We start from the raw sequence: 16,719 nt of genomic DNA, 5'->3' as shown, positions 1-16,719 counted from the left end.
GTGAATTTCACTGCATAACGGGTCAACAAGCGGCCACATTTTGAAGATGTTTCTTGGCGTCTGGGGCTAGATGTTCATGTTTTTAAAGAAAGGTTGTTTCTCTTAGGTCCTTCCGCAGCAGCACCGTCTCCTGTTCGAGGTGTTTGATGAAAATCGTCTGGTAAGTGGAGCTGCACTGCGTGAGGGTGAAGGACCGTGGAGGGTGGACCTCGGGAGAGTGGGAGGAGAGACAGAAGGGCTGCTGAGGGAGGTCCCTGGAGTCGATCCAACCATTCTCTTCTGTTCCCACCCCCCTCTCCTGGTTGTCAAGACTGTAAAGTTTCCCTCAAAGCCTCTGTGACAGAAGATGGAGGAGGGGAATCCCCTCTTGTTTTCCATGCCATGTCCTTTGAATTTTGAATGTCTGTACTTGTGTGTATTAACCACAGTGTTGTATCCCCCCCCCATCCCCATTTGTGTGTGCAAATGTGTGTCCACTGGTTTCCGTGGAGGTCAGAGAACAACCTCTGGTGTCATTCCTCAGGAGACTTAGAGCTTTTGTATAGAGACAGGGTCACATTGGCTTGGAGCGTTGCTAGGTCGGCAAGGCTGGCTATACCTCAGAGTGTCCTGGAACCTGCCTAGCTCCACCTCCTATCTCCTAGTGCTGGGATTATAAGTGTATACCACTACACCCATCATTTTACTGGGAATCAATACTCAGGTCCTCATGCTTGTAAGGCATCCCTATGGTAGCTTTTCTTGAGGTTACCTGTGCTCTGTTTCAGTGTCCAGCCACTCTCTTATCCCGACTCACTTACAAGCCTTTCCACACTAGGGGATGAGCATCATTCACAAAGGCCCCAGCAAAGCCAACCCGTATTGCTTTTGTTGTCTTTGAGACAGGGTCTCCGTAAGTACCCCCAGCTGTCCTGAGCTCATTGTGTAGGTCAGGTTAGCCGTGAACTTGCAGTGACTCTCCTGTTACTGTCTTCTAAGTGCTGGGATTATGGGCCTGAATCTCCGTGCTCAGCCTGGTTTCATTTTTATTAAACGATCATTCTGCCTTCCTTCTGCCTCCTGCCTTCCTGAAAAAACATCAGGAAGCTCTGTAGTTTTCCTGCTTTTCCCTTTTTCGGATGCATTTTCAAACCTTCCCCCAGCTGGCTTACATTTATATTTTATACCTGTAAGGTCTGAACATGTGGGTTGCGTTAGCTTTCCAACTCACTAACATAATAACTGAGAAATCCGTCTGAAGGAGTGAAGACTTACTTGGCTCATGCTCTTAAGGGTTTTAGTCCATGGGCACTCAGGACTTACGTGGGGGCCTGTGAGGAGACAGAGCATCATGGGAGAAATGTGTGGTAAAACAGAACTGCTCACCTTTGTGGTGGCAGGGGGCGGGTGTCACTTTCGTAATGGAGTCCCATTTAGATGTGAATATATAAAAGAATCCGTTGATGAGATCAATGCTCTCATGGTCCAGTCACATCCCAACTCTGAACAGTGGTGCGCAAGATCAATTTTGCACATGAGCTTATGCACACAGAATCAAACCTTAACACATAAGACATAGTGTTAAGGATCCAGTCTGTTTTGGTTATCTGATATAAACACCAAAAGAGGAATGAAATGGTCTGAATCACTCTGTTTTTTTTTAATTATTAATTTTTTTATGTACATTGGTGTTTTCCTGTGGAACTGGAGTTACAGTTTTGAGCTACAATATGGGTGCTGGGAATTGAACCCAGGTCCTCTGGAAGAGCAGTCAGTGGTCTTAACCTCTGAGCCATCTTTTCACCCCCCTGAATCACTTTTTTCACTTACAAAGAAACTGAATTTGAGGGCTGGAGAAACAGCTTAGCAGTTAAAAGTGACAGCTGTACAATCGTGACACCTGGAGTCTGGATCTCAGAACCAGGATGGCAGACCAGGTGTCCTGTCAGTGCCAGTAACCCCTGCTCAGAGGGGAGTGGAGCCAGAAGGATTGCTGGAAGCCTACCAGAGAAACCATGAGGCCTGGGCTAGGGAGGTGACTGCCTTAAAAGAAGCAAGTGGGAGTGACAGAGGAGGACACCCACACTGTGTGTGTATCTGCACATACGTGTATACGTAAACTCACATAGACACACACATGAACAAATAGATAATTTTTAATGAAACTGCTTTAGAATAAAAGAATCTATAGTTAAATTGCATAACTTTTTTTTTCTTTTCAAGAAATGGCAATTGAGTCTGGCCTGGTGACACATGCCTGTAATCCTAGCACTCTGAAAGCTGAGCCTGGGATATTGAGAGTTCGTTCGAGGCCAGCCTGTACTAATGTTGGGAGACCCTGTCTCAAAAAGTAATTAAAAGCAGGAAATGAGAATTGTACTAGTGACTGAAGATACTGCAATCTTGACATCACAATAGTCAATGGACATTTTTACCAAGGGGCCTCTGTCTTACCAACAGGCAGTGTGCAGAGTAAGATCTTACGGTACATGTGGTTTCAGTGGCTGATATGGGCAGTTGTAAAACCTTTTTGCTTTTTGCTTGTATTTTTGCTTTTTTCTGTGATACAGGAATTTTTTTTTACTTTTCTCTTGTCAGTCGGTTATCCTGTGATGCCAGGTGAAATTGAGACTTGGTGTGTTTTTTTAAAGGCTTATTATTTATCTCTGTGTGGCGTTTGCATTCTTAAGTGTGGAGGCTGAAGGAAGGTATCAGACCTATTGGAGCTAGAGTCACAGACATTTGCAGGACACCTGACTGATTATGTATGTGTGGACTTCTGAACTCGGGTTTTTCATGATGTCGAAGCAAGCATTCTTAACCACCTCTACTGCCCTGGTGATTTATTTTTACGCTATGAAATGTACATATGAATAAGAATACACAGTGCAAATACATTTAGTAGACAGACAGATGTCTGTACAAGTGCTTCAGCTGAATATCTGCAGCTCAAAGGCCTCTTTTGTGCTCTTTCCAGCACTGGCCCTTTTTCTTCCCCCATATGTGCTGGCACTATCCTAACTTTTCTGTTTAATACTCATTTCCTTTCTAAAATATTTTATTATGTACATATATATATGTATCTTTAAAAATATTATTTCCTTTTGCATATTTTTAAAAGGTTTGATTCATATTTTAAAAATGATGTATATATGTGTTTATGTGTCTGTGCACATAAAGTGCAGTGCCCATGGAGGCCAGAAGATGGCATCAGATCCTCGGAAGTAGAATTACAGGCATTTGTGAGCTGCCTGCCATGGGTGTTGGGAACTGAACTCAGGTTAATAGCCAAGCCATCTCTCTAGCTCCCTTTTGCATATTTTTAAACTTATACGTGTAGCACCTCTGAGGGTGTTTCTGACAGGCTTTTTCCTTAGTGTTGTATTTGTGAGATTGACCTACAGTGATATATTTTTTACCCAAAGTTTTCCATCACCTGCAGGTCATAGTACCATCCTTTATGCATTAACCCTCCGTGTGGAATATCAGACTTGGTCTGAATTGCTTTCCTTGTTACTGATTGATAGGTGTCCTTGCTCAGTGTTCTTGTGCTCATGTCTGAGTGCATCTCTAGGCTGGGGATTGGGAGCTGAAGTTCTGATTACTTGGACTGCCTGGTGCTCGGGTATGTACTACTTTAGTCAAGGTGTTGAATGTCAGCCGTAAAGGACAGCTCCTGCGTTCTACTGTGCCCGGCTGTCTAGTCCTTCCTTCCAGTGACTGTCACGGGTGTGACAGTTTCTTCACTGCCAACATCAATGTTTGTCAAACACTGTGTGTGTGCCATGGTGAGCTGGGAGGGCAAGAGAAATGTCTTCGGTATTAGTGATTGAACACTTAAAGACGATAAATGTGGCACTTACAACTTCGATGTTTTTTTTAAAAAACCTGTTTTTATTCTTATGTGTGTATGTACAGCTGTGTGCAGTGCCCACAGAGGGCAGAAGAGGGTATTGGATCCCCTGAGGCAGGAGTTAAAGAGAGTTGTGAGCTGCCCAGCATGGGCTCTGGGAACTGAACTCTGGTTTTCTATAAGAGCAGTGTGCAGTCTTAAATGGCACATCATCCTTCCGGGCAGCTCCAAATAATTAAAAACGTTAAGGAAAACCAAAGCCATGTATTAATCAAGATGTAATAGATCCCACTCCAAGAATTCTGTAGTTCTGTAGGGTTTTGTCTCTGATTGGCACGTTAGTGGTAACCCTAGGCAAATCAGAAAGTGTTCTCTCACTTTAGAAAATGAGGATCCAGAAACGGCATGGACGTGCATTCCTGTCATCCCAGCCTTTGGGAAGCAGAGGCAGGAGGATCCAAATTTCAAGCTTGTCCTCAGGTACATAAGGAGTCATGGAGTCAGCTTGGGCCCATAGGAGATCTATCTCCCCCCCCAAAAAAAAATTATTTAAAATAAAAAAGCAGATATCAGTATTTGCCTTGCTTGTCTCATAAGACAATGGCTCTGAAAACACTGAGAAAAATCTTTTTTCCTCCAAGACAAGATTGTAGCAGGAATCTTAGAGAGTCTTACTAATAAAACAAACCCAGAGCCAAGTATTGGGGTGAAGCTGAGAGAGCCAGAACAAGCCACAGCTACCTCACCTCTCCGGATCCTCAGCTGGTCCTGTTTCCTCAGACTAGAGGCCTCTCTCTGAGTCTTCATCCTGAATGGGTCTCAGCTGAACTGTGCTGCTAGAAGCCTGAAAGCTTAACCAGCCAAATGCTTCTAGTTTCTGGTCCTCATGCCTTATATACCTTTCTGCTTTCTACCACCACTCCCTGGGATTAAAGGCGTGATGAGTCACCATGCCTGCCTGTATCCTTGAACACATGGATTTCGGGCTCTGGAATGCTAGGATTAAAGGCATGCGCTACCACTGCCTATCCTTTATGTTTAATATTGTGGCTGCTCTGTCTCTGACCCCAGATAAGTTTATTAGCATGCACAATATTTGGGGGAACACAATACCACACAAGATCTCACTATGTAGCTCTCTGTTCTGAAACCAGACTGGCTTCGAACTCACAGACATTTGCCTGTCTCTCCCTCCCAAAAAAGTGTTCGGATTAAAGGTGCGTATTATTAGTCCAGCTGTTTCTATTTAATATTTATTTATTGAGTCAAGGTTTCATGTATGTATCTCAGTCTGACGTCAAGTTCCTTTGGCATCTGAGGATGACGTTCAACTTTTGATCCTCCTGCCTCCACCAGCCCAGTGCCATATGCTTTCATACCGCCAACTGAACCTCATCCCCAGCCGCAGAAATGTCTTCATGATGATACAGATTTAAAACATTATTTCCAGGTGGTGGTGGCGCATGCCACTTGGGAGTCAGAGCCAGGCGGCTCTCTGTGAGTTTGAGGCTAGCCTGGTCTACAGATGAGATCCAGGACAGGCACCAAAATCATACGGAGAAACCATTTCTCCAAAAAACAAACAAAACCGTCATTTAACTTTTAGTGTGGTACCTATTCTTATGTTAGGTGTATCTGATTTGTTGATCCTCATGTGTGCTATAGAAATAGAGCTTTTTCTTTTCTTTTTTTAAGATTTATTTATTATGTATACAGTGTTCTGCCTGCATGCCAGAAGAGGGCGCCAGATCTCATTGCAGTTGGTTGTAAGCCACAATGTGGTTGTTGGGAATTGAACTCAGGATCTCAGGAAGAACAGCCAGTGCTCTTAACCACTGTGCCATCTCTCCAGCCCGAAATAGAGCTTTTTCAAGAAGTGATTGAGCAGCTATCAGGGCCAGTGGTGTGATGAGCACCACCCATACGATAGCACATAACTGAAGTTCAGAAATCCTCTGATGCAGTGGGAGCCATAGCCACCATAGCATCCAGCCACAGACCTCCATCACTGTAAACATCTGTCCTTGAAACTGACTTTCTTAGCAAATCTCTTTGGAAAGGTAGGGTGGAGAGCACAAGTACAATTTTAAGTAGAAATAATTTCTAGTCATCTGGAAAGTGTTTCCTGAATCATACATGATACTTGCTTTTAAGAAAAAATGGGGCTACACTCCTTTTTTTGGCTGATTTTAACCATGATCTTAGTTACATGCACAGGGGTGATGTGCCTTCAGGATGATATGCCTGAAAACAAAAAACAAAAAAAAAAAAACAAAAATAAAATGGTGCGCAGGTACCTGTGTATCATTAGTTTCCGAGCCCCACCTGCACACTTCTGCCACTGAAGGCTAATTGGTAGACACTGTGCTTCCGAGACTTAGTAGTTATTCTCACTGGGATGTGATAGGGGGAGATATTGTGGGACTGGTTTACAGGGTTGTACAAGCTGACGGGTCTGGAGGCTGGGGAAGTGAAATGAACGTAGGAGGATTTCTCTAGGGGAGACAGGCAGATCCTTTTAGGGGCTGGAGAAATGGCCTTGTGGTTAAGAGTAGGTGCAGATGATCTGAGCGTGGCTCTTCGCACCCACGACAAGCAGCACACTGGAACTACCTCCAGAGGGCTCTTGTGCCTCTGAGGACACTGCACTTACATATACATATGCAGGAGCGCGAGCGCACGTGCATATGCACATACACACACACATACACACACGTAATGAAAAATATTAAAAATAAATCTTAAAACCAAACAAGCCAGGCAGTGGTGGCACATGCCTTTAATCCAGCACTCTGGAGGCAGAGGCTGGTTGGTGGATCTCTGTGAGTTTGAGGCCAGCCTGGTCTACAGAGTTCGATCCAGGACCGCCAAGGCTACATAGAGAAACTCTGTCTCAATAAATTTTAAAAAGAAAAAAAAGATTAAAAACAAACAAAATTGCCCCTTTGAGAAACCTGTCTGCTCTCTTGAGGCCTTCAGCTGACTGGATAAGGTTCACTCACACTGTGGAAGGCCATCTGCTTTTACTAAAAGACCCCTGGTTTTCGTCTTCACATCTTTGGAAATACCGTCAGCAATGTGTTGATTGGAATTTAACCAAAAACCTAAGTGTCATAATATGGTCAAATTGATAGGTACAGTTACTTACCACAGTAGATACCAGTCCTCAAGGTTCATCTACAGTTAGCTGTTGTACCCCAAAAATCCATCAAGAGACCAAATCTGATTCAAAAGCAAAGAGTCTTTTTTACTGTTTTAAGTTAACCCAGGCCTCTGTGCGTCTGATGCAGCAGCAGAGCAGGAGAGACCCGAGTAGCAACGGACAGGGTATTTATAGGGAGTAAAGCAAGGGGCTTGGCCTTTGGGTCTGCAGACTACATAGGAGCAGCCTCAGGATCGGTTATGTGAGTGGCAATCATGTTAGTAGCTTTTAATTGGCTAGGTTGGGGGTTACAGTTACCCATTTTGGGGGAGGCATGGACAAGTTGCAGGCTTTGTCCTTGAGCTGCTATGGAGGCTGGCTGGCCTAGCATGTACTGACTGGGGGCTGGCTCAGTGGCCCAGTCTTGGTATATCCTATCTCCTTGTCCATGCTGGCCAGGGCATCAGTGATTAATTGTCTTTTGTTCATGGCCTTCTTAGAAACTGCTTGCTCGGTCTCAGGAAACTGAAATTGAGGCCTGATCTCTGAGAGAAGACTGAGCAGCCTGTCATGGCGTCTGCTTGGGCCTCCCATTAATGTCACCTAGAGCCTGTCCACACAGTGTAGATGATTACTGTAGTCTTTGGAAATAAACAGTGACCAAACATCTCAGAGTCAGGCCAGCCTCAGGGCACTGTCTACCAGCCAGTAACCAAAGAGCAAGGCTCCGAGCTTCAGTCCTCAGCTCAGGCACTGTCCCGTGCTTTCCAGACTCTGGATTTCGACGGGAAGAGCTCAGAGCCCTCCCAGATGAGAACCTGCCAGCACATCCCGTTCCTCCAGCTTGAGGTCAGTTGGCACTGGCCATGCTAACTGCCGTGTGGCTCCTACATTGCCTTAGACCTGAGCCCACGAAGCAGGGAATTCAGCATTTTGGAATTTCAACACGTGATTGTCTTGCCTGATTCCTCTTTGGCTAATTTCCCTCTAAATTCTTCAAGCATCATTGCTTGTCTTCTGCCTGTAGAACTTTTAAATAGTCCTTTTGGTTGTTGAGACAGTATCTCATGTAGCCCAGGCTGTCCTCAGACTTGCCATTTTTTGCAAGATGACTTTGAACTTCTTATCCTTCTGTTTCCACCTCCTGAATGCTGGTGACAGGCCTGTGCCACCATACCAGGTTTATAGGGTGCTAGGAACCCATGCTTCCTTCATGTTAGGCCAGCAATCTACCAGCTGAGTTACATTCCCAGCCCTGGATCAGCTTCAACAAACAAAACCCACCAAGCTAGAAGAACAAATTGGGTGTTGAGGGTGGCTGCAGTGCCAGTATCTGCCCATCACCCCACTCTCTCCCCCCCTGGAGTAACTTGGTGCCTGTTTTATCCTCAATGGGATTGGGGGGGTGGGGAGAGCCTGGTTGAGGTCCTCACAGTCTGGAAGCTCAAGATCTCTTGCAAAGCTGTGTGTCAGGAGAACACTGGTCAAGTGCCGGACATCTGGGATTGTTATATTAATAGTCCCAGGTTTTCTCCATACTGTAAGTTTTATCCCGAGGCCTGCTGTACTTAGATCTTCCTGTTATCCTATTACAAGTGACCAAGATGGCAGACTCCTAACTTAATCTCAAAAAATAGTTAAAAGGAAGAAGTAAGATTAGGACTTTTCCTTCTTTACAGAAAAATAATAATCAAGGAGTATTTACTGAAGTCTGTAAGGCATAATGTATTAAACTAGAGCATAATTATATGTTCTAGTTTATATTTAATTTATATATAATATATATAGTTTATATATTATTATATTATACACCTTCTAAAGTGTGATGTCATATTCCAGTCAAATAAAATTTAACAAATTCTAGTTTGTTATGGCTTACCTAGTTAACATACTATTAGAAAATTGGGATTAAAAACAGGTCTAACTTAAGCAGTTTTCTTTTTTAAACAAAAGTATGAGTATATGTTTTACATATTTGCTTTTACCTAGGGAAAAATATCTTACTTAGAAAAATACAACTTGGGTAGCACCATGTGGTGTAAACAACTGAACCATTTTCTTTTTACTTTTCCTATGAATGAGCCAGTATATATTTTTTTTGCTGGAGTTCTCGTGGTAAAATTCAGGTAAGGAGTTTAAATATACCCTAGAGTATTATTTAAAAATAAATTTGTATCTTTCAAACAGAATACCAACCTTGGTCTCTGACATTTAGGAGAGAAATTAAAATAATAAACTTTTATTGCCAAGTAAGCTGAAAATACAGTAAAGGTTAAGTAAACACAAATCAGAAATATATATCTATATATACACAGAATCACAACCTCTGAAGGACAGGCCGTCTACTGTTCTCTGCTGTGAGCGTTTTATCGGCACTTGTAATTCCACCGCAAAGGCAGTGCCAGCAGGCAGAAATGTAAACAAGTGCCCGCCTTGTTTATAGAATGAAATAGGTGGCGTGGGTTGGGTTTCTTTAGAGGTGTCGAACAGCTGCGTGGGTTGTTTCAAAGCACCGGTAGGGGCCAGCAGAGAACTCAGAATTCAGAACAGAATTGGCATTGAGATATGTTTATTTGATGTGTTAAATCCTCTCTAGACTTTTTTCCTTACCACAACACTCTTTAAGTGAATGAATTGCACACAGTGGAATAAAATGTCCAGTGTGTCCAAACTATATTGGGGTATAGCTTTTCTGTCTAATCTGCATATATTTTTAATGGAATGTTTTCCTAGTCTATTTCTTGGCAGGGTTTTAATAGTCAAATATAAATGGCTTCATTTAAAGACTGTACTTCTTGGCTGTAGCAAGCCTTAAATTACAGGACAAAATGGTTGGTGAAAGCTTCTCTTCGGCGACTTTAAATTGCCCCTTGAGGAGGTTATTCAGTGTTTACAGCAGTGTTATGAGGCTCATTTTGTAGTTCAGTTTGTCAACTTTCACTTTCATAATTGTGTTTTGCTAAAATATCTGTTTAATTTAACACTGTTTCATCCCCCCCCCCCAATTTTCATACTTCCAAAAGTATTCAACTGTTTACACTTACTCTTTAAAAAGTATTACAGTCCATATTCCCAGCATTAACTAACCTGACTAAATCCCTCAGTACGGCTATTTGGAAAGTCAATCTTCAATTTGATACTCAATCACACGGGTTTTATTCCTATCCACTTCCTGTAATCCTGTACCTTTGGGTGAAAATATTCGTGGTCAGGATCACTGGAGAAAGTGTAGGCACTGAGATTTCTGGAGTTAAATGTTCGTTTTGTTGGGCTCGGTTAAAAAACACGGTTTCAAGTTGAAATGCAAGAAGCTTGTTGTTCTTGCCTTACTCATTCATGCAAATTGGCGAAGGTATAATTGAAACAAGGTTGGCTGTGTTTGAGTCAGGGCTGCAGCTGAGCTCAGCTTAAAGGTCGCTGGAAATCAAGTGCTTTGTCAGTGCAGGCCTTCTGACTCCGAGCGATTCTGGACACTTGGGAAATGTCAATTTCGGGCATGGGTCGCCCTATTCTATGAAATCCGGTGTCTCACGTTGTCCTAAGGTTAAAGACTCCTCCTGACCAGCTCTTTCAACACCACCGATGGTTTTTTCTCCGGATGCAGCACAGCTGCTGCTAGCCTGTCTCCAGACAGAGACCTTTGTTTTGACTCTCAGCCCTGAACATGCTTGGAAATGAGAACAAATGGCGCAGAGTTTACGATTGCATTTTGCAGCCAGAAGAAGCAAGACTTTCCCTCTGTCAGAACCCTCTGGAGATGACTTGGAGAGCCACGTTCAGACACATGGCACGAGGCCACCCCGAATCTCAGTGGCCAGCGTGGTTCAAATGAGGCTGACCCCCAGACAGACGCCACTGGCTCCGTGTATAGAGCACAGATCCTCTGACAGCAGTGACAAAAAGAGCAGCTGCCTGCAGATCTCGCTGCAGCCCAGGTATGGAGGGAACCTTCTGTCCAGCACTGTCGTAGCTGACAGGGACAATGCCTGCTGTGTTCTGAAGGATGGGATTCGCAGCAGCCCCGGGGTTGGCAGTGAACTGCCCAGTGCCAGCGATGGCAGCCTCTTAGGTGCTTCTGCCGTGTGCAGCGGCCGCGTCAGTAACTCCTCAGCCAGTGACAATGGGTCTTGCAGCAGTGACTGCGGGTCGTGTGCAAGCATCACAAGTGGGGCCTCCTACAGCAGTGGTGTCGTCAGTGACACCAGTGGCCATGAGACCTTCTGGAGTGGAAATTCACCTTCTGACAGCACCTCCAACAGAAGTGCGCCTGTTACAACCATGCCGCCCGAAGCTGTGTGTAGAAGTCCCAGTGGGATTCCGTTTGCCCAGGAGGACCTGGACCATGGAGCAGAGGTTCCGAAACTGCCAGTGAGCAGGAACGCAAAGGTCCCACTGAAGCGCTGCACGTCTTTGGTGATTTTTCCCAGGAGTCCTTCGAGCACCCCACCGGCATCCCCGACAAGCAGGGGTGCCTACCAGACCTCACACCAGTTGGTGGTATCTCCCACCGAGACCGCACATCACGCCGATGTTTCTGGCACTAAAGGCTCTCTGTCGACAGCTGTCAACGGTCTTCGATTATCTAAAATGGTTTGCACTCCGGGGGAAGTCAGAGATGTACGGGCACTCCACGTCAAGAGCTCGGTGCAAAATAAAATTGTCGTTTCGAATAATAGGCCCAACCCCACTGTGTGTGAGAAGTCGTGTGAGGGATTTTCCTGTGTTTCTGTGCACTTGACCCACCAAAAACCAACCACATCAGCCTGTGAAGACTCACGTGGTGGTTGGACATCAGAGAGGTCAGAACTCCAGGTCCAGCCTGATTCAGACCATGCTGTACGCACGCAGAGGTTAGCTCCTTTCTTACCAACCATACCAGACATGGATTACCATGTAAACATCCGTGGACGGTTGGAACGACCAAATTCCCAGATAAGCAGAAGGCATGCTGCTTTCCAAAGAAGTGTTTCCCTGGGAGGGACTCATCCGAATGTTTCCTGTTTATCCAGCCTGAAGCACAGTTCGAGGGGGGGACCATCTCATTTGCTCATAAAGTTTGCATCTGGGAATGACGGTAAAGTTGATAGTTTGTGGAGAGAGAGCGATTTGGCAAATGAGCTGTCTGCTATCTGTAAGGTAAGTGTCCTTTGGTCTTGAAAAATACTGATTTGGTTAGAGTGAGCTACAGAAAACATTGCTTTGAACAGTATCTTTTCCTTCTGGCCTTAGCGAGGGAGTGTTTGGAAAGCATCGACTTTATATTTGTAAATCTGAAGGCTCTTCTTTGTTTTCCACTGTTATTTTACCAGTGAATAAACTACTAAAAGTAAAAAAAAAACTTTCCCATGATGACTTAAATCATGAAACTCCTTTAGAACTGATTGGCTGGGTCTTATAACACTCGATTCTGGGGTGGTTGTTTTCACTCAGGGCCCCATGTGCTCTTGCCACCTTCAGAAATGGCCATTTCCTTCTCTCCCCTCTTTAATCATTGTGGAAATAAAGGCATGATGGAGTTCCTTTAAAAAAATGTAAGCCCCAAACACCAAAATGTGAATACCTGCTTATAAACGAACATAGAAGAAATTCCTTTAAAATGTATGCATTTGTAAGATCGGTGATAAAAAAGACTGTTCCGTTGCATGTTTTCAGCAGAGGAAAACTAAATGGGTTTTGTGTTTGTATGTATCCTAACCACAGGAGTGTTGTTCTCCCCTGGTTTTCCTTGAGTTTCCAGTTAATGCTGCCACCCAAATGTAAATCACTTTTTTCAACAGTATTGATTTCTAAGTTTTACGTGTTTGAATTGGCTTAAACTTACTAGGTAATTCCTATAATTTTCTATTTACTACATTAGTTTGTTTTCTTGACAGTGTTGCTTTATTTTATTAGTAATTTAACTCTAACAGATCTGAGCCAGATTGGCTCTTTATATAACTCGGGCTTTCTAAAGCATTTAAAGTGTTTTTGGACTAAAGTAGCCTTCAAAATTTCTGTATTTGGAAGTTCTTGCTAAATTCCAGGAAATTTCATTGTTTTTCTGACTACATTAACTCTACATTGAGAGCACAGAAATCCAGATAACTTCTAGACAAGTGGCATTAGAAAATTAGGTAATTGGGTTTTTTCTTTTGAAAGCTGGTAATATAATCATTGTTCCCAAGGTCAATCTATGCAGCTACTTTACTGGGGATAGAGAGAGATCAGATTTCAAATTCCGATATTTGTTTTGGAGTTTTCATTCCATTTACAAATTCTTCTCAGTTTTTAGGGCATTGTAATCTATTTAATCTCCCACCATCACCACCACACCAAAAAGAGAACTGGAGGCATAAAGCAACATTAGTAATGGGCTGTGTCAATCTGACAGACTTTACATTCAACCTGAAGAAGTTATTAACCTGGAAAGAATTAAAGAAATAGTCCCAAGACAGTTGTTATTGTGGTAACATTACCGCTTGTCACTGATGCTTTCCAAAGGGGCACTTTAAATGTCTCCAGTGAAATAGAAACTAAATATTATGTGCGTTGCTAAGAATATATATTTTCACGAGCCTTTAAACTCTCTAGCAAACTGCTTTGTGACAACCTAATGCCTAGCTTTGTGCCCAAACTTTGTTGTTTATGAAAGACTCCAGAAGGTACCATGCGTCTGAGAACTTTAAATTGTTCTTCAACATGCACTGAACAATTTCCTAATAAAAATAATTAACAGTTATAGTTACTGTCTACTGTGTCTAAATTGATCTCACTGATAAATGGCAGGATGAGGGCTTATGCTAATTCCTTTTCTAAACAGAACGGCCACAGTAATGACATTGCAGAAGTAATACTGTGTTTATCAATAATGATATATTAATCTAATTATAGTGGTTTATTGTAACTCACTTATAAATAAACAGCTCCCAAAATATTTCTCATGTCTCCACTTAGTCTGGGTTCATGTTCAGATACGCTGAGTCTGCATTCACATTTAACAAGTTGATACTGGAGTCGCTCTTGGTAATGTCAGCGATCTGTACTGAGCAGCAGTGAAATCAAATGACTGCTTTGGGCAGCGACCCTAGTGTCTGAGGTAGAGAGGCCTCCAGTGTGTTTAGCTACCAGCTTCCAGCAGCCTTGTGTCGAGTTTATAGCTCTTTTATAATCCCAGTTCGTAAATGACTAACACTTAACGTCTAGTGAAGACGGTCCTCTGCCTCTCTACTTTGTGAGTGCATTTGAAATGCAGTGTTGTGTAGGGAAAGCACTACGATGGCGCCTGACTTGCCTAGAGCACTGTGGTGTTTCGTGATGAGTCTAGCAGTCTGTCATCTTACTGAAGAGGAACTGAGAGACATACACAGTTCTGAAAGTCCTGTCACTTCTAAACTCTGTCCTTAGCAGCTTACTGGTGGTTAGTTCCCTTTCCCCTGGGTGTTATGTTCTGAATCTCCTTCGTTATGTTGTTAGGATGCTCAGAGCGTCCTTTGCCTTGTTTAGTAAACTTTGAACTCAATCCTGGCTTGTATGTGCCTCCCATCAGCCATCTACGTTCTCGGTTCGGTTTCGTCTCCTTTCTTTTTTAGAATTAAAGGATTTCTGTTTGTTGTCTAGTACTTAATCCTAGATAAGCATATTGCTTAAGGCTAAAGGAGTAGATCTTAAAATATTTTTATGACTTAATTATTATAGTTATTACTAATCTCAAGGTGATGCAATTCAGTCATTTCTTTCATAATTCCTCCTAACATCAGTGTTTTAAATTTTGCATTTTGTAGCAGCCATTTTTCCAGTATTTTAAATTTTATATAGTTAAATGGACATTATCTAAGGACACTTAATCTTTCTTTTTAAAAACATGTAAAATTTCAAAAAATGTATAAATAAATATCAACGCTGGAACTGTGATCCAGCAATGTAAATAACCAGTTTTAGAGATCTGGCCAAAAAAAAAAAAAAAAAAAAAAAAAAGAATGTTTCTTAGACCCGAAGAATTATAATGTGAGGTGTTTGGGCCTGGCTTATTTGCTTGGAAATTCTATGTATTCTCTCCAGATACATCATTTCTAATTCATTTAGCACACATTTAAACATTAGACACTGTCAATAAATGGTGGATAAAATATAATTTTGACATATTAACAGAGACCGACAGTAAATAATAAATATGTCACTAATGAATGTTTGACTTGCTGGGATAGAGAGTTGCATGAGGAAGAAGCATGGCGTTGAAGGGACTTGTATAAGCCTTCACAGAGGAGGCAGGGACAAGTGAATTGAAGTTCACCAGAAAAATCCAGATAGATATTCCAGGGCAGGATTCTCCATCCCAGCACTGTTTATGTTTGCGGCCAGAAAATTCTTTTGTTGAGGGTGGGGCTGTCTTGTGCACAATAGGGTGATGAGTAGTGGGCCTGACCATCACATACTAGATGCCAGTTATACACCCCACCAGAGTGCCAACCTAAAATATCCCCAGGGCAAAAGTGCCTCCTACTAAGAACTGCTACTTTAGACAGAAGCCTTGGTGCATGAAGACCAGAGATATGCAAGGGCCCTATGATGTAAATCACTCAGTTTAACTCTGTAAGAGGCATGGGGCTGTGAGAGGAGCCGATGCTTGGGTTGGGATTGAAAAGAAAGTCCTTTGCATCCTGTTAACAGACAGCACTTAGTTGATCTTCATTTTATTTAAATAATTTTAAGTGTGTGTTTGTGTCTGTGTGGGTACGTGTATGTGAGTGCAGGTGTCCTGAGAGACCAGAGGTCTCGATTCCCCCGGAGCTGGAGTTACAAGTGATTGTGAGCCACCTGTCGTGGATGTTGGGAACCCAACTCAGATCTTCTGTAAGAGCAATATGTGCTCCTAACTACTGAGCCATCTCTCCAGCCCCATCAATGGGCATCTTTATTCAAAGGTGTTCACTTTTGTGTTTTTAAAAGATAATTATTTGTGGCAACTTGAATTTTGAGTGAATCTAACTTTCCTTACCTAGTGTGTTTGGGTAAACACTGATGTTGTGAACTATCACAAGATAGTCAGCAGGTGGGGCCAGACTGAGTATGAGAAGGATGTGGCACAGATAGAGAGAGACCCTGGCAGTGCAGTTGGGTAGAGCTGGAGTATCAGGAGCTGATCCCGGGGAGGAGCTGGGAATCTAGACTAATAGGTAGGTGTGTGCTTAGTGCTTCAGGTAACGATCATCTCAGCCAGGCCATGCATCACGTGAAACAAGATGGGATGCGGCGTCTGAATCTTGGGGATTGCTAATTTTGAGAATGGGGAAAAGAAGGTAAAAGGAGACCCGGTGAATCAGTAGACAGGCCAGGAGAGCTTGGTGACATGCAGTCAAGGGAAGAGTCAAAAGAGAGCATGCACTTCTAACAGAAGACTCAGGTGTCCATTCCATGTAGTAGTTAGGAGCAAGAGTCAGCCAAGAACAAACCCCAGGATTGAGGCCCAAGTTGACATAATAAAATACCTAAGGTCAGCAAGCACAGGAGCGGGAGGCGAGATGTCAGAGAGGGAGTGTGGTAGGATGTAGACAAGGTGTGATTTACTGACTCTACAGAGAAAGTACTGTCTCTTCTCCTAATGCGACGGCCCTCTGTTCTCTCACCTTGGAACTTGAGATGAGAGAGTGTTGTTGAGAAGATCCAGACCAGATGCACAAGCTGTGTCATGTGAGGGAACAGAAAACATCAGGTGGGAGCTCAGGGTTGCTGTCATAGCCACAGTTAATCTTTATAATATTTTATTACT

The 16,719-nt window shown here is 43.1% G+C and overlaps 1 protein-coding gene across 4 annotated transcripts in view; it reads left to right on the top strand.

The window, feature by feature from the left end:
* Positions 1-59: 59 nt before the first annotated feature.
* The window catches only part of Nedd4 (NEDD4 E3 ubiquitin protein ligase), a 67,080-nt gene continuing 50,420 nt past the window's right edge, over positions 60-16,719 (top strand). For 2 of the 4 annotated variants that reach the window (XM_037210957.1, XM_037210956.1), the window contains exon 1: positions 61-160. Coding sequence is in view for 1 of the 4 variants with exons in the window: in XM_037210958.1 (XP_037066853.1) it covers positions 10,659-12,110 (1,452 nt within the window). In the remaining 3 variants the exon portion in view is untranslated. Of the gene's footprint in view, positions 161-10,025; positions 12,111-16,719 lie in introns of those variants that run through there. The other 2 variants (XM_037210955.1, XM_037210958.1) reach the window with 2 other exon arrangements.

The sequence above is a fragment of the Peromyscus leucopus genome, chromosome 14 (genome assembly GCF_004664715.2).
Source record: "Peromyscus leucopus breed LL Stock chromosome 14, UCI_PerLeu_2.1, whole genome shotgun sequence".
NCBI classification, from domain to species: Eukaryota; Metazoa; Chordata; class Mammalia; order Rodentia; family Cricetidae; genus Peromyscus; species Peromyscus leucopus.
This window is presented reverse-complemented; position numbering and strand designations above follow the sequence as displayed.